This window comes from Scyliorhinus torazame, chromosome 13, assembly GCF_047496885.1.
Source record: "Scyliorhinus torazame isolate Kashiwa2021f chromosome 13, sScyTor2.1, whole genome shotgun sequence".
Lineage (NCBI taxonomy): Eukaryota > Metazoa > Chordata > Chondrichthyes > Carcharhiniformes > Scyliorhinidae > Scyliorhinus > Scyliorhinus torazame.
This window is the reverse complement of record NC_092719.1, coordinates 112,961,302-112,982,655: the sequence shown is the minus strand read 5'-3', so window position 1 is coordinate 112,982,655 and position 21,354 is coordinate 112,961,302. Positions and strand designations below refer to the sequence as shown.

General features: G+C 51.7%; 1 protein-coding gene across 1 annotated transcript in view; it reads left to right on the top strand.

The window, feature by feature from the left end:
* The window catches only part of dnah1 (dynein, axonemal, heavy chain 1), a 1,119,271-nt gene that overhangs the window by 1,062,338 nt on the left and 35,579 nt on the right, over positions 1-21,354 (top strand). Inside the window, exon 75 of the mRNA XM_072472076.1 lies at positions 8,954-9,098. Within this exon, the coding sequence (XP_072328177.1) occupies positions 8,954-9,098 (145 nt within the window). The remainder of the gene's footprint in view (positions 1-8,953; positions 9,099-21,354) is intronic.

Genomic DNA, 21,354 nt, shown 5'->3' with positions numbered 1-21,354 from the left:
AAGTTAATGACCCCCCCCCCTTTGGTGGGCGTCACGGTGGGTTAGCACTACGCTTCACAGTGCCAGGGACCCGGGTTTGATTCTGAGCTCGGGTGACTGTGTGGAGTTTGCACATTCTCCCCTTGTGTGCGTGGGCTTCCCCTGGGTGCTCCAGTTTCCTCCCACAGTCCAAAAGATGTGCAGGTTATGTGGGGTTGCAGGTATAGGGTGGGGAAATGGGCCGAGGTACGGTGCTCTTTTGAAGGTGGTGCAGACTCGATGGGCCAATTGACCTCCTTCTGCACTGTAGGGATTCTATTCTATTCTTTTTTTCCCAAAATTTAGTAATAATAATCTTTAATCTTTACTAGTGTCACAAGTAGGCTTATATTAACACTGCAACAAAGTTACTGTGAAGATTCTCTAGTCGCCACACTATGGCACTTGATAGGGTACACTGAGGGAGAATTCAGAATGTCCAAATCAAACAAGCACATCTTTCAGGACTTGTGGGAGGAAACCGGAGCACCCGGAGGAAACCCTCGCAGACACGGGGAGAACATGCAGACTCCGCACAGACAGTGACCCAAGCCGGGAATAGAACCCGGGTCCCTGGTGCTGTGAAGCAACAGTGCTAACCACTTTGCTCCCGTGCCTTTTTGTTTCCAAATTCACCTAACCTGCATATCTTTGGGTTGTGGGGGTGAGACCCACGCAGACACAGGGAGAATGTGCAAACTTCACACGGACAGTGACCCAGGTTCTCGGTGCCGTGAGGCAGCAGTGCCAACCACTGTGCCGGCCCAATTCTATTCTATTCTAAGCTCCCTTGAGGACTCAGGCCAGCCCCTCATGATGACATCATGCAATTGTCTATATGTGATGTCTGCCTGTAAAGCATCTATTGAGTTACTGAATTTGACAAGAGATCGGCACCTCTACTGTCACAATGGACGAGATGGGTCGGAGAATCGCCGGGGGCTGGCGTGAATCCCGCCCCCGCCGGTTGCCGAATTCTCCGGCACCGGATATTCGGCGGGGGCGGGAATCGCGCCGCGCCGGTTGTCGGGCCCCACCCCCCGCGATTCTCCAGCCCGGATGGGCCGAAGTCCCGCCGCTAAAATGCCTGTCCCACCGGCGTAGATTAAACCACCTACCTTACCAGCGGGACAAGGCGGCGCGGGCGGGCTCCGGGGTCCTGGGGGGGGGTGCGGGGCGATCTGACCCCGGGAGGTGCCTCCACGGTGGCCTGGCCCGCGATCGGAGCCCACCGATCCGCGGGCGGGCCTGTGCCGTGGGGGCACTCTTTCCCTTCCGCCTCCGCCACGGTCTCCACCATGGCGGAGGCGGAAGAGACTCCCCCCACTGCGCATGCGCGGGAATGCCGTCAGCGGCCGCTAACGCTCCCGCGCATGCGCCGCTCGGAGATGTCATTTCCGCGCCAGCTGGCGGGGCACCAAAGGCCTTTTCCGCCAGCTGGCGGGGCGGAAATTCATCCGGCGCCGGCCTAGCCCCTTAAGGTTGGGGCTCGGCCCCCAAAGATGCGGAGCATTCCGCACCTTTGGGGCGGCGCGATGCCCAACTGATTTGCGCCGTTTTGGGCGCCAGTCGGCGGATATCGCGCCGATCCCGGATAATTTCGCCCAATGTCTATGTCTTTCTCATGATCTGCCTGATCTGCGTGGATAAGAAGGCTTTGGAGAGGGCATCAGCCAAGTACAGCTCCAGAAATTGTGATTTGAAGTCATAGACTTGAGCACTTTGCAGGTGTCATCTTTCAAGTGAGATATTGAACCAAGATCCCATTTGCTCTCTTAGGTGGACTTAAAAGATTCCATGGCACTATTTCAAAGAAGAGCAGGGATGTTATCCCCGTGTTCTGCCCAAATAGATTATTTGGTCATCTTCACATTGCTGTTTTTGGGACCTTGCTGTGTGCAAATGACTGCTGCATTTGAAAATGAACTTCCAGTGGCGACATGCATGTGGAAGTCACACGTCGAGTGGTTCCTGCTAAAGTCTTTGACTTTTGGACCTTTATGCCCATTCTTAGGGGTACTTTTTGGGTGAGTTGGTGTGGAAATTTCTAAGGAATTGGTGGATTGTCAAAGTTCCAGAAGAAGGGTCAGGGAAAGGAGGGGGCGAGTGAAAGTCCGCCGGTGAGTGTTGCTGTGAGTCCAACAGGAGAAAAGATGGCAGGTGCTGGTTCATCGGCTGGGACCGCTCTCATTACGGTTTAAACACTGACTGAGGTGGTATAAGGGGAGTTTGAAAGGCTGTTTGCCAAGCATTTAGACGAGCATCGGAGAAAGATGGTGAACTTGCTCAAAGTGTGGAGATGTTTGCCACTATAAAGGCTGCTTTAATGAAGGTGTCATTGGAGATGCAGAAGCAAGAAGAGAAGATGAAGGAGGCATTGTCGCAGGATAGCCTCCCATTCACCTAGATGGGTGAGGGGCTGTGGAGGATGATGGAAGTCAATAAAGGACTAAGAACCAAATTGAAGGACCTGGAGAACAGATCGAGGAGACAGAATTTGAGGATGATGGGCTTGCCCGAGATGGTCCGAGTGTCAGGGGCCGACCGAGTACTTTGCAGACAAGTTCGCCAAGTTGATGGGGGAGAACCCTCCCTCTATGTGTTGGACAGGGCCCACCGGTTGCTCCGTACGAAGCCTAAAACGAATGAGCCACCGAGGGTGGTCGTACTCTGCTTCCACAGCTACCAGGTGAAGGAGAAGATTTTGAATTTGGTGAAGCATAAGTGAGAGGTGAAGTGGGAAGGGGTTGGTATACGTATATACCATGATCTTACGGTGGAGTTGGCGAGAAGCAGGCGGCCTTTGACTGGGTGAAGGTGGCATTGTACAGCAGTAGTGTGAGGTTTAGAGTGGTCTACCCGGAGAAGCTGACAGTGACTGACAATTCAAAGGACTTCTATTTTGAGACGGCAGAGGAGGCGAAGGCGTTCATGAAGGTGTAAGGTCTGGGACTGAGATGAGTTTGTGATTTGGACTTGGACGGTGTGGGCTGGGATCTTGATCCTTTAATTCTCTCACTGATTTTTTTTTTGTTTTTTTCTGTTGATGTATTCTCCCCACTCTTGATTGTGGGGGTTGAAGGGCACTTTTAGTGGGAGTGTGGGGTGGAGTTTTTGGAGGGTTTTGGACATGGGGGAGGGGGGGTTCAGGTTGCTAAATGTGATTCTGGGAGGAGGACAGGGCTCTGGGATGATGCGGGGTTTATGAAGAAAATGCCGGCTGCCATTCCAAATCTGGATACCCAGAAGTTGATTTTAGAGGGGGAGGATTGGAATACAGTGCTGGAACCGAGGGTGGACATGTCCCAGCCATGCTCGCTGACCCCGTTGGGGGAGGGGGGTGGTCAAAGGCATTGGCGGGGTATATGAGGGAGATGGGGTGGCTGACCGTAGAGATATTTGCACCTGAGGGATTGGAAATATTTGGTTTTTTTGCCGGTGAATAAGGTGTTCTCGAGGATTGATTTTCTTTGTGATGGGAAAGGCGCTGTTAGCTGGAGTTAAGAGGGCAGAGTATTCGGCAATTGTGATTTCGGACCACTCTCCACATTGGATGGACGTGGTCCTGGAGAAGGGGTTGGCTCAGAAGCCAACGAGGTTGGATGTGGGGTTGTTGGCGGACCAGAGTTTCTGTGTTAGAATGGGGAAGTCGATCAAGGCGTATGTGGGGTTTAACTGTACTGGGGAGGTCTTGCGTTGGTTGTTTGGGAGGCTCCGAAGGCAGTGAGGATGGGGGAGGTTATGTTGTTTAAGGCTAAGATTGATAAGGAGGAATGCCAACAATTGATAGAAGAGATCCTGGAAGTAGATGGAAGGCATGTGGGGGACCCGGACTCGGGACCTTTGATGAAGAGGAAGGAGTTGCAGGCGAGGTTTGATCTGTTGTCCACGGGGAAACGGTGTGTCAGCGGAGAAAGGTGAAGGGACTGTCTATGAGTATGGGGAGAAGGCCAGTTGTATGTTGGCAGGTTAGCTCCGCAGACAAGCTGCGGCAAGTGAGATAGTTCGGGTTAGGGATAAAGCGGGCGAGCTGATGGTGACTCCGTAGTGGGTTAATAAGGTGTTTTCGGAGTTTTATAGAGACTTGTACAAGTCAAAACCGCCAAAGAATGAACAGCAGATTAAGGAGTTTTTTGGGAGGTTGGAGTGCCCGAAGGTGGGGAAACGGAGAAGGCAGGGCTGGAGGAACTGGTGGGGGTGGAGGAGGTAAAGGCGGCAATTGGGTAGATTGAAAATGACGGAGCTGGATGGTTTCCCGGTGGAATTCAACAAGAAATTTAAGGATTAGCTGGTGCCGTTGTTGGGGGAAATGTTCGGGGACATGATGGTCAGGGGGGCTTTGCCGAAAACGATGAGACAGGCCTCTATCTTGTTGCTGCTAAATTAGAATAAGGACTGATGGAGTGTGGGTCGTACAGGCCCATATCTCTACTGAATGTAGATGCTAAGATATTGGCAAATTGGCTAAGGTTGGAGGTGTGCCGACCTAGAGTTATTGGGGAGGATCAGATGGGGTTCGTTAAAGGCAGGCAGCTGTCGTCGAATGTGAGGAGGCTGTTGAATGTGGTGCATTCTCTGGCAGAGGAAAGGTAGATCGTGATGGTGGAGCATTAGATACGGAGAAGGCGTTTGATGGGGTCGAGCGGAGTTATCTGAGTGCGGTGTTGGAGAGGTTTGGGATTGGACCAAAGTTTGTGGCATGGGTGAAGTTGCTGTAAAAGGATCCGATGGCGTGCCTGCATACGGGCGATATGAACTCGGGGTATTTGTCGTTGCATCAGGGAACAAGGCAGGGATGTTCCATATCCTCCCTTCTGTTTGCGTTAGCGGTAGAGCCCTTGGCCATTTCGCTGAGGAGCTCAGAGGTGTGGAAGGGGATAGTGAAGGAGCATAGGGTATCCTTGTACGTGGACAATTTGTTGTACATTTCGGAGCCGGGCTCTTCGGTGGGAGATGTAATAGGTTTGCTTCAAAGGTGTGGAGCATTTTCTGAGTATAAGTTGAACTTGGGGGGGAAAAGTGAGTATTATGTGGTTTACGTTCAAAGGACAGGGATCAGGGTCAGGGGGGTAGCCAATCCTTGTGGCAGCTTCTCATTTTGGATATCTGGAGGTGGCTCAGGATTGGGCAGGTCTTCGGAAATTGAATTTTTCAAGCTTGGTGGGGAGGGTGAAAGCAGATTTGTTGAGGTGGGATAATCTTCCTCTATCAGTGGCAGGCTGGGTGCAGGCGGTGAAGGTGAACATTTTGGCGTGGTTTTTGTTTTTATTTCAGTGCCTGCCGGTCTTATTGCCCAAGGCGTTTTTCAAGGGAGTGGATAGGCTGATTTCCTTGTTCGTCTGGGTGGGGAAAATGGCCAGGGTGAGGAAGGTGGTTCTGCAGAGGGGATGGCAGTCAGGGGTGTTAAGTCTCCCGAATTTTATATATTATTAATGGGCGGCGAATGCGGAGAAGATACTAGGTTGGAGTAGGGAGGTTGCTAAGGATGGAGGCGGGTTCATGTAGGGGTCGGGATTGCGGGTTTTAGCGACGGCCTCGCTCCCGTTGGCTCCAGGGAAGTATTCGGGAAGTCCAGTGGCGGTGGCCACGCTGAGGATTTGGAGGCAATTTCAGCAGCACTTCAGGTTGGGAGCGGGGTTGAGGTTGATGCCAATCAGGCGGAATCATGGATTCGAGGCAGGGAGGATGGATACAAGATTCTGGAGCTGGGAGAAGAGTGGGATTAGGGAGATGAAGGATCTGTTGTTGACGCCGTGGTAAACACCGGAGTGGTGCACGCCGGCGTTAACGGCCTCCTGGCCCAGTGATTCAGCGGGCCAGCATGATGCCGGAGCAGCACGCAGCCTGCACTGCCGACACGGGTCCGCGCATGCGCGCGGCGGCCGTCTCCGCTCCGGCACATGCACGTGGTGGGCGTCTCCACACCAGCGCATGCGCGTGGTGGCCGTTTCCATGCTGGCGCCGCGCAACATGGTGGAGCCCCACGCGGAAGGAGGTAGGCCCCCCACCAGATCGCGGGCACCCGCTGATCGGTAGCCCTCGATCACAGGCCTGGACTCCCTGGAGGTCCCCCTCCGGAGTCTGATCCCCCACCCCCTCGCCAGGACGGCCACCGCGGTCGTGGGTCCGAGCTCCCGCCAGGTGGTACCAGGTTGGAACCACGCCGGTGGGAATTCTTGACACGTTGACCGTGTGGGCACGATTGGTGTTGATTTTCCGGTCGCCGGAGAATCGCGTCCAGGCGTTGGCGAGGCGTGGCGGGAATTTTCCATGTCACCGTCGATTCTCTGACCCAGCGCGGGCTCGGAGAATCCCGGCCCTGTTTCAGGGAGGGCGGTTTGCGAGCTTGAGCAGTTGACTGAGAAGTTTGGACTGGCGCAGGAAGAAAGTTTTCGGTATATGCAGGTGTGGGACTTTACGAAGAAGGTTTTTCCGACCTTTCCAATATCACCCACCTTGTTGTTGGAGGAGGTGCTGTCAGTGGGGACTGGAGAGGGGAGGTAAACTCGGTGATTTATGGGAGGATTCTGGAGGATAAGGTATCCATGGAGGGGTTTAAGGCTAAATGGGAAGAGGAGTTGGGGGTGGCATTAGAGGAGGGATTGTGATGCGAGGTGCTGCGGAGGGTGAATGCCTCAACATTGTGTGCAAGGCTGGGGCTGATGCAACTGAAGGTGGTGCACAGGGTGCACCTGCCGAAGTCAAGGATGAGCTGGCTGTTTGAGGGGGTAGAGGACATCTGTGAGCGGTGTGGGAGGGGCCCTGCTAATCATGTACATATGTTCTGGTCTTGCCCAATGTTGGAAAGGTTCTGGAGGTCAGTTTTCAGCACCATCTCAGCGGTTTTGTATGTAGATATGGAGCCCAATCCCCTGGAAGCCATATTTGGGGTGTCGGACTTGCCGGAGTGCAGATGAGTGCGGGGGCCGATGTTTTAGCCTTCACGTCGCTGATTGTTCGCAGGCAGGTCCTGTTGGGGTAGCGGTCAGCCTCTCCACCCTGTGCCTCAGCGTAGCGGGTGGACTACTGAAGTTCTTGGCGCTGGAGAAGTTGAAATTTGGGGGGCAGTTGATGGGTTCCACAAGAGTTAGGGTTTGTTCATTTTGCATTTTGGAGAGCTGGTTACCGTTGACCATTAAGGGGGGAGGGGGGTTTCTTGTGTAAGGGGTTTAATATCTTGGGTGTGTTTTTGTTTTTTTAAATATTTTTACTCTCCTCCTTTTTCACATTTTCTCCCAAATTTACACCCACTAACAATAAACAGTAATCAGTAATGAATGCAATGTCAATCCTCATATCAATAACAGCAATCCCATCCTCCCAACAAAGCCCCAAACATCATCCCGCATGTTAACATAAACAAATAACAAAAAGGAATCAGGAATCACCCATAGTCACCATTAACACATACAGTCCCTCTCCCCACCCCACCCCCAACCCTCCCCTAATGTTCAATGTAATCCAATTCTCGAAAGTGCATAATGAATAACGCCCATGAATTATAGAACCCCTCCATCCTTCCCCTCAGTTCAAATTTGACCTTCTCAAGAGTCAAGAATTCCAGCAGGTCCCCCCGCCACGCCAGGGCACAGGATGGAGAGGTTGATCGCCACCCTAACAGGGTCCGCCTTTGGGCGATCAACGAGGCAAAGGCTATAACATCTGCCTCCGTGCCCGTTTCCAACCCCGGCTGGTTCGACACCCCGAATATGGCCTCCAGAGGGCCCGGGTCCAGTTTCACGTGCACCACTTTAGAGATTACCCTAAAAACCTCCTTCCAGTAATCCTCCAGCTTTGGACAGGCCCAAAACATATGAATGCGGTTTGCGGGGCCCCGCCCCCGCAACGTTCACACACATCTTCTCCCCCCTCAAAGAGCCGTCTCATCCTCGCCCTTGTACGGTGCGCTGTATACACCACCTTCAGCTTCATCAGCCCCAACCTTGCACACGAGGTGGAGGCGTCACCCTCTGGAGCACCTCACATCGGAACCCCTCCTCCATACCCTCTCCCAACTCTTCCTCCCACTTTGCCTTGATCTCTTCTAACGGCGCCTTCTCCTCCTCCAAAATAGCCCCGTAAACCGCCGATACTACCCCCTTCTCCAGTCCCCCTGTCATCAGCACCTCCTCCAGCAATGTGGAAGCCGGCTCCACTGGGAAGCTCTGTATCTCCTTTCTGGCAAAGTCTCGAACCTGCATGTATCTAAATATTTCCCCCTGCTCCAGCCCATACTCCCAGCTCTTTCAATCCCGCAAACTGACCCCCAAGAAACAACTCTTTTAGTGTCCTAATTCCTTTCTCCTCCCATCTCCGAAAAGTTCCATCCCACTGCCCTGGCTCAAGGGTGTGTTTTTGTTATTGTAAAATGTAAAATGTTGAAAATTGGAATAAAAATATTTTTTTTTTAAAGTGGAAAATGATCCCTACGACCACAGCTGCAGAGCAAAGGGAAAGGGGGAGCAGGAAGGACAGATGATAGTGTTCCTGGTGCTTCATCAAGACCTTGAGCATGTTGATTGATAGTGAATATGTTCTGGTATTAAGAGATGTAAAACTGCAAAGTGTAAAGTAGACAACCCAACTAAATTTAACTCAACACTGGTAAACAAGCTACTATTTTCAAATTGTTATGTTTGATTGGAATTAATGTAGCAGTTCTGTTAATCAGCCCCACTGGAAATAGTAACCTCTCTTTACTTTTCAAATATTGTCACATCTACTCTACAATTCTACTGAAATGTGTTTTAAATGGTATTGTTACATTCAAAGCCTGCTGGTCGCTTCATATGTGCCCCTGCTCTGATGCTGTTCTGTAGTCCTGCAATAGCAGATCCAACGGCTAACCAAATTTCTGTTTGGTCGATGCTCAATTGGTAGTTGAAAGAATTATCCAATTATTTGGAATAATATTCTCCATTTGGTTGTTTTGCAGGTACAATCGACTGCTGCAGACTATTGTACAAAGTCTTAATGACCTTTTGAAAGCACTGAAGGGTCTAGTTGTAATGTCCTCGCAGCTGGAGTTGATGGCAAGCAGTCTGCACAACAATTCTGTCCCGGAATTCTGGAACGCTAAGGTAATACCATTTACCATTTCATTATAGGTATGACTGAATTGGATTGATATCAAAGCGTGGTATAGGGAACAAGAACTCTTCCTCACTGGTTCAACAGCCACAAGTCCAATACTTCTGTTGTCCCATGGAGAAACAATGCGTTGGTGATTGTCCCCTAAAATAAATCTGTCACCTGTGTGGTCAGGTGATCTTTGCCTTCTCTGATAACTCCAATATGGATCTGGAGTATCCAAATAGGAATAGAGCTTATGCTCATTGCAACTATTCAGGTAAGTTCATCACATTGCACCCAAAAGCTCAGGTGCACAGGCACTTGTGGTCACATGAACCCAACATTAATCTCCTAACCTGCAGTGGCCAGTGGCCAATTGAAGCCTGGCCCTTCATTACTTTAAATTTAGTTTAAATTAGTCTGAGTTCAGTCTATTACAGCAGAGCAGGCCACACGTGTTTGGCTTCAATTGATAGGTCTTATTGAGCAAGTCAATTAAAGTAAATTAAAACAAGAGTATTATATCAGTCAATTAATGAATTACTAATGTCCTGACAATCCCACTTTCCTGTGATGCTCGAGACTGCCCTGTGACGGGGACTTCCGGTGACGGCGGGCGGGAGGCGGCCGCACAGTGGAGGGCTCCCGTTCGGCAACAGCATTTTCGGGGCTTTAAGCCCGGTCCCAGGGTCCACGGAGGTGGCAGAAGCAGGGAGAAGGCACGGAGGAGGCACAGTGAAGACACAGGAGGAAAAAAAGAACAAAGAAAAATGTCGAGGGTGAGCAAGAAAACGGCCGGAAAAAAAACAGCTGAAGGTCCGTCGGGGAGTGGAAAGGTCACGCGGGGTCACCAAGGAAAATGGCGGCTGGAGCACCAGGGAAGGCCGCACTGCTTACGGCTGAAGAAATAACTAAGGTGATGGCTGCGGAATTTGAAAAGCAGTTGGCGCAGATTGCGAAATGCATGGAGACGGTGAGGAAGGAGATGAGGGAGGTTTTGAGTGTGCTGGTGGAGGAGGCGGTTTCCCCGGTGAGGACGGAGGTGGCGAGCGCAGTGGCGGAGGTGCGAGAGCAAGGGGAGGCGCTGAAGGAAGTGGAGGAGACGTTATTGCAGCACGGTGATCAACTTGCCTCGATGGGGAAAGAGATGCGGAAGGTGATGGATACTAACAAGGATCTGCGAGGAAAAATGGAAGACCTGGAAAACAGATCCAGGCGACAGAATTTGAGGATTGTGGGGCTGCCCGAAGGAGTTGAAGGACCAAAGCCGACTAAGTATTTTGCCGCGATGTTGGCAAAACTATTGGGGGAGGGGGAGGATCCCTCCCGATATGAACTGGATCAGGCTCATCGATCGTGGAGGCCTGTACCAAAGGCGAGTGAGCCGCCAACGGCAGTGACTCTGTGCTTCCGTAGGTACAGTGTGAAGGAGAAGGTCCTGAGCTGGGCCAAGCAGAAGCGGGTGGTGCAGTGGGCTGGAGCTGTTATACGTGTATACCAGGACTTTACGGTGGAGCTGGCAAGGAGGTGGGCTGCCTTCAACCGGGTGCAGAGGGCACTGTACATTAGCAAGGTGCGGTGCGGCATTGTATAACCAGCGAAGCTGAGGGTGACTTACAAGCTCAGGGACTTTTATTTTGGAACGGCGGAAGCAGCGGAGGAGTTTGCGAAAGTAGAAGGACTGTGGCAGAACTGACAAATTGAGGAATGGCCATGTGCCGATGTAACCTCATGACTATTTTCTTCTTTTTTGTATCACTGCGCGCGGGTGTAGAGACTAAAGGAGCCAATGTGGTATATATTTGGACAAGGGACGGGACTTTCACTCGAAATGAGGGTTCTTTGGGGTGTAGGTGGATATGCGGTGTTTGTGTGCTAAAAGGGGATCTTTGGGCTTTCCTAGGGCCGGGCAAGTGGGAAAGGGACCCGGGCGGGGGCCTCCACGCTGGCCGGTTTAAGCCGGCCAGTGAACGGGAGTGAGGTGGGGGGAGGGGCTGCGGTCATCGGAGCCTGGCAGAACAGGGTCCGCGTGGTCTAGCCGGGGTCGAAAGTTAGGGGGAAGGAACCGAGGTTGGGAGGAGGAGTTTTACAAGAGGCAGTGGACGGGAGGAGCTGGAGACCGGGGCGGGGGGTGGGGGGGGGGGGAGCTGTGTAAGATTAAGGGTGACTACGGGTAATCCCTGATTCCTTTTTGTCATTTGTTTATGTAAACATGCGGGTCGAGGTTCGGAGGTTGGTGGGTAGATGGGATCGCTGTTATTATGGGGACTGACATATCTTGCTGATTATTGTTTATTGTTGATGGATGTAAATGTGGGAGAAAATGTGAAAAAGGAGAATTTTTTTTTAAAAAAAATTTTAAGAGACTGCCCTGTGACAAAGCAATGACAAATCGATTATGCTGCTAGATTGTGCTGAAATGTGGAAGATATTGGGCTGGATTCTGCATTGCAGCTAAAGTACAGACGCCGGCGTGGGAACTGTGATGTTTTACGACGGCAAAATCGGCGCCGAACTCTCACCGATTCCGGCACCGGTGAGGGGCTAGCTGCGGCACCAGGTAAAACTCCCTGCTCCCGCGCCAAAATCGGCCGGAGACTGTACGGGTCCGTGACCGCGCATGCGCACGGCAATGACCATGCTGTACAACATGGTGCCAGCCGTGCGCGGAGCCAACCTGCCAAATAAGGTCCCAAAGGACACTCCCTGGCTACCCCCCACCAGTCCCCCCAGCCCTCGCAGAACACCCCTCCCCTGGACCAGCAAGCACGGCTTCCGGCCGACTGTGGCAGCGCTGGACACAGTCCGCAGCCGCCACGACGTTATCCTGACCGCTCAGGACACACATCAAATGCGTGGTTGGGAACTCGGCCCATCGTCGGAGGGTCTTCTGATGACGCACCAACGCCGTTCCAGAGGCGAGCGACGCGATGACGCCATTTCAGAGGGGGTGGAGACTCCGATTTAGGTGTTGGAAGGGATTCTCCGCCCGATCACCAATTATGATATCGGCATTGAGCAACGGAGAATCCCGCCCATTGTGTTTCAGTTTATGCTAATGAACTTGCATAGAAATTTCAGCGTAATCTCAGTCCAGCAAAATCAGCATAGTGTGCATTGCATTCTGGCTGCATTTTGCCAATTGCACTCTAATGGAAACTCCATGCCCCTCTCTGAGACTCATTTTCTCATTGTCAACAGCAGATGTCTTTCTTGGCTTATCAAAAGAAGTTTTTCATGTCACTGTTTCTCTATGGTTTGTCTTATGTTTAAACTGGTTAGTCTTTCTCCTCAAAGTTAAAATTACAAAATGTACACCACATTAAGCCAGAAATAATGTCAGACAAATTTTATTGAAGAAACAACAGAATCAAGGTCCACGGGTAATTGCAATCGGTTACTTTAGTGCTCTAATGGATGTCTTAGCTGTCAGCCAAGAATACATGATTGTGGCTTGGCTGAGAGCACAGAAATCCAATAGGCTTTTGAAACACCTGATCCCCAGAGAAAACATTGCTTGACTGATAGCTCTGGCTCTCTGATCTATTCTGTCAATTTCACAATGTTTATTGATACAAGGTTAAGGGGTTTCAAGTGCTTACAGTTTCTGCTATTGAAACTCTAAAGGGTCTGGACAATTAACATTTTGATTCGGCTGGACTAAAGCTATTTTTATGAATGAAGATCACTATCACGATAGAGTTCAGTGCTTCTACACAGTGAGTAGTGGGCATGGAGCTTGTAATATGAGGAGCAGTTGAGGACTCTGGGTCTGTACTCGTTGGGGTTTAGAAGGATGAGGGGGGTTTATTGAAACTTACATGAAACTGAGAGGCCTAAATAGAGTGGGCGCGGAGACGATGTTTACACTAGTAGGAAAAACTAGAACCCGAGGCCACAGCCTCAGACTGAAGGGACAATCATTTAAAACTGAGATGAGGAGGAATTTCTTCAGCTAGAGGTGGAATTCATTGCCGCAGAAGGCTGTGAAGGCCAAATCATTGAGTGTCTTTAAGACAGAGATAGATAGGGGACGGGATTCTCTGTCGGCCAACGCCAAAATTGGGAAACGTGATTGGGCAGAGAATAGCTTCCAACGCCAAAATCGTGGCAGGCGGCGGTTTGACACCAAATCACGATTCTCCGTCACCCCGAATATGACGTAAATGGGCCGCGTGGCGTTTAAACGCCATTTGCATATCATTAATGGACCCACCTACGATTCTCCACCTCCGATGGGCCAATTCCCGAAGGCGCAGGCCACATGTGCTCTCAAAAATCGTGACCCTGGCATGGTGGCTGCTCAGAGAGAGAAAAAAGAGGTACGACACGGAGAGGAGCGACTGCGCGCTGCCGGCCCGGACACTGGCTACGCTTGCTGGGGGGGGGAGGGGGTGCACCTGCCAGAGCTGGGGGGGGGGGGGGTGGAAAACAGGCTGAGCAGCCAGGGTGTCCCCCCTACGGGGCTGGGCCTGTGCCCAGGCACCGACCTCCATTACGACGGCCATGTTGCTGCGCACCCACTGACCACCCACCTTTGCCCCTGGTTCTACACAGTGACACCAGCCATTTGGGTCCACCCAATCCCGCACTTCACTCCCCCCGCCAGCCCCCCCCCAAAACTTCCCGCCCAACCGCCCACCAGCCACCAGCAGATCACCTAGGGATACACCTATGGCAGCCCCCAGTGAGGGCAGTGCCAGCCAATGGTACCCCTGGCATCAGGGATGGACACTAGGGCTGGAGGCCCCCATAGTGCTGGCCACAGATGGGCCGGGGTGAGGGTGTGGAGGGTGGGGAGGGACATGCAGGGGCGGAGCCTACCAGGGCCACCGTGTAGCCCGCCGAACCTGGTTGGGCACGGGAATATGCACTATGCTAACATGTTGGCCTTTCATCCCCTGCAGACAATAGCTTTTGGAGTTTGACCAGCAATGGTTGCCGCCCTGGTCATACAGCCGCAGCTCTGCGGGATGCCCTGCAGCCGTATGAGCGACAGCTGCTCGAAGAGGAGGTGAAAGCTGCAGCAACGGAGCTGGCAGCTGCAGAGGGTGCTGCAGAGGGGCGGGTGGCAGCCACATAGGCCGAGGAGAAGGATATGCCAAGGAGGTGCCGTATGAGGCCTCGTGTGTACCGGCAGCGCCTGACATTCGAGGACCTACCGGACCGGGCATGCCGCCGAAGACTCAAGCTGATCCAGGGGGACAGTGCGACATATCTTCCAGATGGTAGCACACCTGGCACCACGGGGATATGGGGGAGGACACCCTCTCCCGGTGACTGTCAAAGTGACAGTCACCCTGAACTTTTATGCCATGAGGTCCTTCCAGGTGCCGAATGAGGACCTGTCCGGGATCTCACAGACCTCAATGCGCAGATGCATCCATGCCGGTACGAAAGCCTTGTATGCCCAGGCGGATCAATACATCCATTTCAATTTGGAGCAAGCCCACCAAGATCCCCGAGCAGCGGGGTTCACCTCCACGCCGGGATGTCCTGGATCCAGGGGTCAATAGAAGGGATGCATGTCGTCCTACGGGCACCTGCGGATAACAGGCTACTCTACACAAACCGAAAGGGGTACCACTCAATGAACGTCCAGGTGGTCTGTGACCATCAGCTGCACATCGTACACCTCTGCGCCCGATACCTGGGAATTGTGCAGGAAGCCTTCATCCTGGCATACTTGGCGGTTCCTGACATGTTCGAGAACCCCCCCCACCCCGCCGGCTGAGGGGTTGGCTCCTGGGTGACAGGGGTTACCCGCTGCGGACGTGGCTGATGACACCTATCCGGAGGCCACAGACTGACGCAAAGACCCGCTATAACGACGCCCATGCAGTGATCAGGAGTGTGATCGAGTGGTGCTTTGACCTCCTGAAAATGTGGTTCAGGTGCCTGGACTTCTGTGGAGGGGCCCTCCAGTATGATGTGGAGGGGCCCTCCAGTATGATGCTGAGAGGGTCGCCCTCATCATGGTGGCCTGCTGCATCCTTCACAACATCGCGCATCATTGGGGCGATGTGCTGGAGGAGGAGGATGAGGAGGATGGGCAGACCTCGTCCAACGAGGTGGATGCGGGGGAGGGTGGAGGATGGGCAGGACATGGGCAGGCACAGGAGGCTGCACCACTTGTGCACCAGGGCCAATGCTCTGATCGCATCCAGGTTCGCCGACTAAGAGGGCGGGGGGCTGGCCAGATGCACGGACACCACATCCCAACCCCATTTCCCACCCTGCCAAACCCTCCACTTGCACCCCCGTCGTTATACATACCTGCAGCGCTATGAGGTGGGGGCCCTGAGTTGGCGTAACAGCGGGTCTTGTCCATGGAATGGAGGGTAATGACAACCCGCTCTGCGATGAGTTCTGGTGCTCCATATGACAACATCTGACTCATGCTCACGGTTGCACCATCCACCTGGATGATCCCTGCAAGTGGGCTGGGCATTCCATTGCAAGGTCGCACCGAATCCCTTGGGTGGGGGTGAAGGAGCCGGGGGCGGGGGAGCACAGTCCACCCACAAGACCTGCACCATTTCCTCCTCCCACCCCCAGCTAGCCCGGATCAGTCCACCCCTCACACCCATCAGACAGAGCTCCGAGGCAGATTGTAACGATGGTAACAAGGGTTTATTGTGAACAAATATTTACAAATCTGTACCCTAGTCCCTACCTTGCACCCGTGCCAACTTAACTGGTGTCTAACCTTCTGGCCTTACGGGCCCTAATGCTATGCCTAGGTGGGTCCCCAGACAGTACAGCAGGAGTGGAGGCGGCCTGCTGTGACCCCTGCCCTGCGATGAGGGTCCCCGTTGGCGCGCGTCTCCTGGGGCGACCCGGCCTGGATGAGACCGGCCGCTGCTCAGATGTCCCAGATGGAATGGGGACGCCTGTTCCTTCCTTCCGATGCCCACCATTTGCGCCAGGGACAGGAGGGGGTGGGGGGTGAGTCCGAGGTACTGCGGTGTTCCGGCACCTCCCCTGTGAGTCACCGGCACGGGTCCCATCACCTCCTCCTCCCTCAGGGTGCCCGAAGAGGCATGGTCTGGTCTCAGCCAGGATCTGCATGCTCGTGGCCATGGAGGACAGGGAGTGGACCATCTCCATCAGGGACTGCGTCACATCATGCTGAGACTGTGCCACCATCTCCTGGGTTTGTGTCAGCCAGCGACTGCGCCATCTCCTTCTGGGACTGGGCCATCTCCCTCTGTGTCTGCGCCATGCCGGCCAGTGCCTGGGCAATGCCGTTGATGTTCCCAGCTATGGCCTGCTGTGACTGGGCCACGCCCAGGAGTGGTGCTGCAATGTCCAGGTGGCTCTGGCACATGGCTGCCTGTGAGAGGGCAGCCCAGTCCTCAGCTTTGGCCGTCCCCTGCACCGAATGCCCCAGGCCTTGGACATTATCTGCAGTGGGACCAGCCCCATCTCCGGCAGGTCCTGTGAGACACAAGACGACCGCAGGCCAGTGGGGGGGGGGGGTTATAAGGATGGTGGGGAGGGGGGGTGTATGGGGAGGGGGGGGTTATAAGGGTGGGGGGGGGGTTGACACGTGTCATGGGGAACCGCAAATCAGCAGGGTCTCCCTTCCTCCCCCGTGGCCGCACTCCACCCTGGCAACCTCCCTTACCTCTGGGCCCCCGGCCAGGTTCAGGGCCCTCTGCTTTGCCGCAGTGAGGTGCCGCAGGTCTGGTGGTCACCCTCTGGTCTTCTCCCGCTCCTGGCGGTTATGCGCGGACTTCTCCTGTGGGGGGGAGGGGGGGAGAATGACACATAGAACAAAACCTTTAGATGGTCTGATGCATGCGCCCCAGGGGGTGGGTAGCTGGTGGACTCAGTGGCCAGGGCACCTGGTCATGGCAGCTGGCATTGATGCTGGCATGTGGGGCAGGGTGGGGATCTGGCCGTCCCCCGGGGTGTGGAGGGGGCAGGTTACGGGTGTGTGGGGGGGGTGGGGGTTAGTGCTGGGGCACAGTGCTCCCAACTCACCCTGGCCGCCCTCAAGAGGTCGTGCTGTTTTTTCCTGCACTGGATGCCGTTCCAGACGACGTTGGCCACGGCGCTGACCGCGTCTGCCACATGCGCCCAGGCACGGTGAATCACGGTGCCTGGCATCCTTCCTTTCGGGCCGGGGTATAAGATCATCCACCTCTCCTCCACCGCGTCCTGGAGGGTCTCCAGCTCGGCATCTCTGAATCTTGGGGCCGCTCTTCTTACTGCCATCTTGTTGGCTGGTGTGTGTAGGGAGAGAATTGTTTATAAGCGGCAGCGGCTTGTTCGCCTTGAGTGTCAATCATGGACCCGGTGAATCCAGCACCGTTTCTAGTGGAATTGATTGTGTTCCACATGGCGCCGGTGCAAGCCCATTAGTGGTATCGGAATCGGTGCAGGTGTAGCGCCCATTTTTCTGTTGTGGAAGTCCACACATGCTCCGCTGGCATCAACACCTAGTCTCAGAAACGGAGAATCAAGCCCAGGTTCTTGATTAATAAGGGGATCAGGGTTATGGGGAGAAGGCAGGAGAATAGGAATGGGACCCATATCAGCCATGATTGAATGGCAGACCAGACTCGATGGGCCGAATGGCCTAATTCTGTTCCTTTGTCTTATGGTCTTATGGAAGTATCATATCTGCATGGGGATCATAATGGGCCACAAGAAGAACCTTTTGAGCTTAGCTTTCACAAAGTCCTGTCCTGCAGACTGGTTCACAACACTTCTGAGGTGTTGTGAACCATGACTGTTTAAATTATCGGCTCAACCAAATGAAAATTTTGGAGGACTACCACATGCCTATCCCCCAATGAAGCTGAGAGTGCAAAGTACTAGCCTTTGATCCAAACCAGCCTGTGCCTTTAATAGGGACTCCCTATTAGAGAAATGGAAAACCTTCGAATGGGGTCAGGAATCCCAAAAACTTCTTCCACCCACCATTTTAAAAGGGATCTCGGTACATCCTGAGTCGGGTAGATATATAGGCCCAGGTCCCTTGTTAAGGATGGTAAATGCCAAGTTGTCCAAGTCCCATAAGAGAAACTTGAAACAACTGTCTTCAACTGTATTTTTACAATTTGTATGAGGCAAGGTTTGAAATCCAGAGAATGAAGTCCCTGACTTTTTGTGATGATTTTAATAAAATAAATGTTTATTAAGAAATAAAATAAACAACAATAAAGTAACACTTATTTAAACAGTTCCAAACAATCTTAACTGTAATACTCTGCACAGGAGTTACAGGGTGGGAACGATCATCTTCCCCACGGTTTTCATAGAGAATGAGCTCCCCTGCTGAGGGGCAGTAGATGAACCCGCCTCCCATCCATTGACTCTATCTACATCTCCCGCTGCTTTGGGAAAGCGGCCGGAATAATCAAAGACCCAGCTTACTCACTCTTCCAACTTCATCCATCGGGCAGGAGATACAAAAGTCTGAGAACACGCACATCAGATTCAAAAACAGCTTCTTCCCCACTGTTTCCAGACTCCTAAACGATCCTCCTATGGACTGATCTGATTAATACTACACTCCTGTATGCTTCACCCTGTCATGGGAATGTCCCTTTAAGAAATGTTTTTGTCTTATCACATGGCTTCAATGATGTCATTATGTGGGTGGAGCTGGGCTGTGGCTCTGGGAGTTGGTTTTACTTTCGCTTTGAGTTTGAACTGGTTTTGTTCTGCACAGGTTGAAAGAAGGTTTTTTCTCTATCTGCATTTTAAAAGCTGTTTCCAGACTGCTTGATAACTCGAAAAGAAATAACTTTTCTGGAAGAAATTCAAACCTGCTGTTCTGGAAAGGAAACAGGAGCATCCATACCAGGTCTTGTGTGTTGGGACACCCCTTTGAAAGGGGTTTTCTGGTTTATGGGATCTTGTTATGAAATTGGAACAGCTAAAGGGGGAATTTATTGAGGGTTACACATAGAATACTGTAGCCATGTAGGGTATTTTATGTTGGTAGTTGATAAAAATGCTTACTGGGTGTGTTTATAAAAATGTTAACTAAATTCATAGAATAAACTTTGTTTTTGATTAAATGTGCCTAAGGCCTCTGTTGAATAACACGTAAAAGGCAGGCCCTTCTGTTTATCGTAACCAAAATCAATAAACAGTTGTAGGTCCATGATATACTTTGGAGTTTTCTAAACTCTGACCCATAACAACCCGATGTCGGTGTCTACGTATTCACATTGTGTACCTTGTGTTGCTCTATTACATATTTTATTTTCATGTACAAATTATCTGTTTGAGCTGCATGCAGAAAAATACTTTTCACTGTACCTCGGTACACATGACAATAAGCAAATCCAATCCAATTCATTAGCATTGTATAAATGGTCGGCCAGTAAGGCATCGACCGGGAAGAGGTGCAGTAGGGATCCACCAGGAAGCACATATACCGTTACGGTAAATAAATTAAAGTTTTTTATTTTACTCGGTGTAGATTCCGTGTGTCCTTATTAAATAAACTTTCAGAGTTAACACTCCTCAAATTGTTCCATAACACCTTATAATTTTTTTAATCTACAAAATCCAGTAACTGTTACCACACAATACAGTTATGCCTCTTTGGAGTTGGAACTTCCGGTGGCAGCATGTGAAGAGAGGTCACTCACTAGGCAGCTCCAGCCAGGATCCTTGTTTTTGAGTCTTTTGTGCCTGGGTTTTCAGGGAAATTCAGGGAAAAGAACAAAGAAAAGTTCAGCACAGGAACAGGCCCTTCAGCCCTCCAAGCTTGTGTCGATCATGATGCTGGAACTAAAAAAAAACCTTCTGCCCTTACTCGGTCCGTATCCCTTTATTTCCTCCCTATTCATCTATCCATTCAGATGCCTCTTAAAAGTTGCTAATGTGCCTGCTTCCACCATATCCTCTGGCAATGCGTTGCAGGCTCCTACCACTCTCCGTGAAAAACTAACCCCGCACATCTCTCTTAAACGTTCTCCTTCTCACCTTGAACCTGTGCCCCCTTGTAATTGACGCTCCCACCCTTGGAAAAAGCCTCTGACTATCCACCCTGTCTATGCCTCTCATAGTTTTGTTGACCTCTGTCAGGTCTCCCCTAAGCCTCCGTCTTTCCAGTGAAAACAATTCTAGTTTATTCAATCTCTCCTCATACCAACACCATTGAGACAAGGCAACATCCTGGTGAACCTTCTTTGCACTCCGTCCAAAGCTTCCACGTCCTTCTGACAACATGGTGACCAGAACTACACGCAATATTCCAAATGTAGCGTAACCAAGGTTTTACATAGCTGCAACAAGATTTCCCAGCCTTGTACTCAATGCCCCAGTCTTGTACTCAATGCCCCGGCTGATGAATGCAAGCATGCCATATGCCTTCTTACTCACCTTGGCCACCTGTAGGGAACTGTGGACCTGCACGCCCAGATCCCTCTGCATGTTAAGGTTCCTAAGGGTTCTGCCATTTACAGTATTATTCATACCTACATTTGATCCTGCAAAATGCATCACCTCACATTTGTCCGGATTAAACTCCATCTGCCATTTCTGTGCCCAAGTCTCCAATCTGTATCTTGTTGTATCCTCTGACAATCCTCGGCTCTTATCAGCAACTCCGCCAATCTTAGCAAACTTACTAATCAGACACTCACATTTTCCCTCCAGATCATTTATATATACTACAAACAACAAAGGTCCCAACACTGATCCCTGCGGAACACCACTAGCTACAGATCTACATTCAGAAAAGCACCCTTCCACCGCTACTCACTGTCTTCTATAATCAAGCCAGTTCTGTCTCCATCTAGCCAGCCCACCCCGAATCCCATGTGATTTTAGTTTTTGTACCAGTCTGCCATGTGGGACCTTGTCAAACTCCTTAAAGTCCATATAAACTAGATCCACCGCCCTTCCCTCACCAATTTTCTTTGTCACCTTTTCAAAAAACTCATTAAATTGGTGAGACTTGACTTTCCCCGTACAAAACCATGCTGCCTGTCACTAATTAGTCCATTTTCCTCCAAATGTGCATATATCCTGTTCCTCAGTATCTTTTTCAAAAGTTTCCCCATCACTGATGTCAGGCTCACCAGCCTATAATTTGCTGGATTATCCCTGCTTTTCTTAAACAAGGGAATAATATTGGCTATTCTCCAGTCCTCGGGAACCTCACCTGTGGTCAAAGAGAATGTGAAGATATCTGTAAGGCCCCAGCTATGTCTCCCCTTGCCTCCCGCAGTAACCTGGGATAGGTCCCATCCAGCTGCGGGACTTGTCTACCTTAATGCAATTTAGGATACT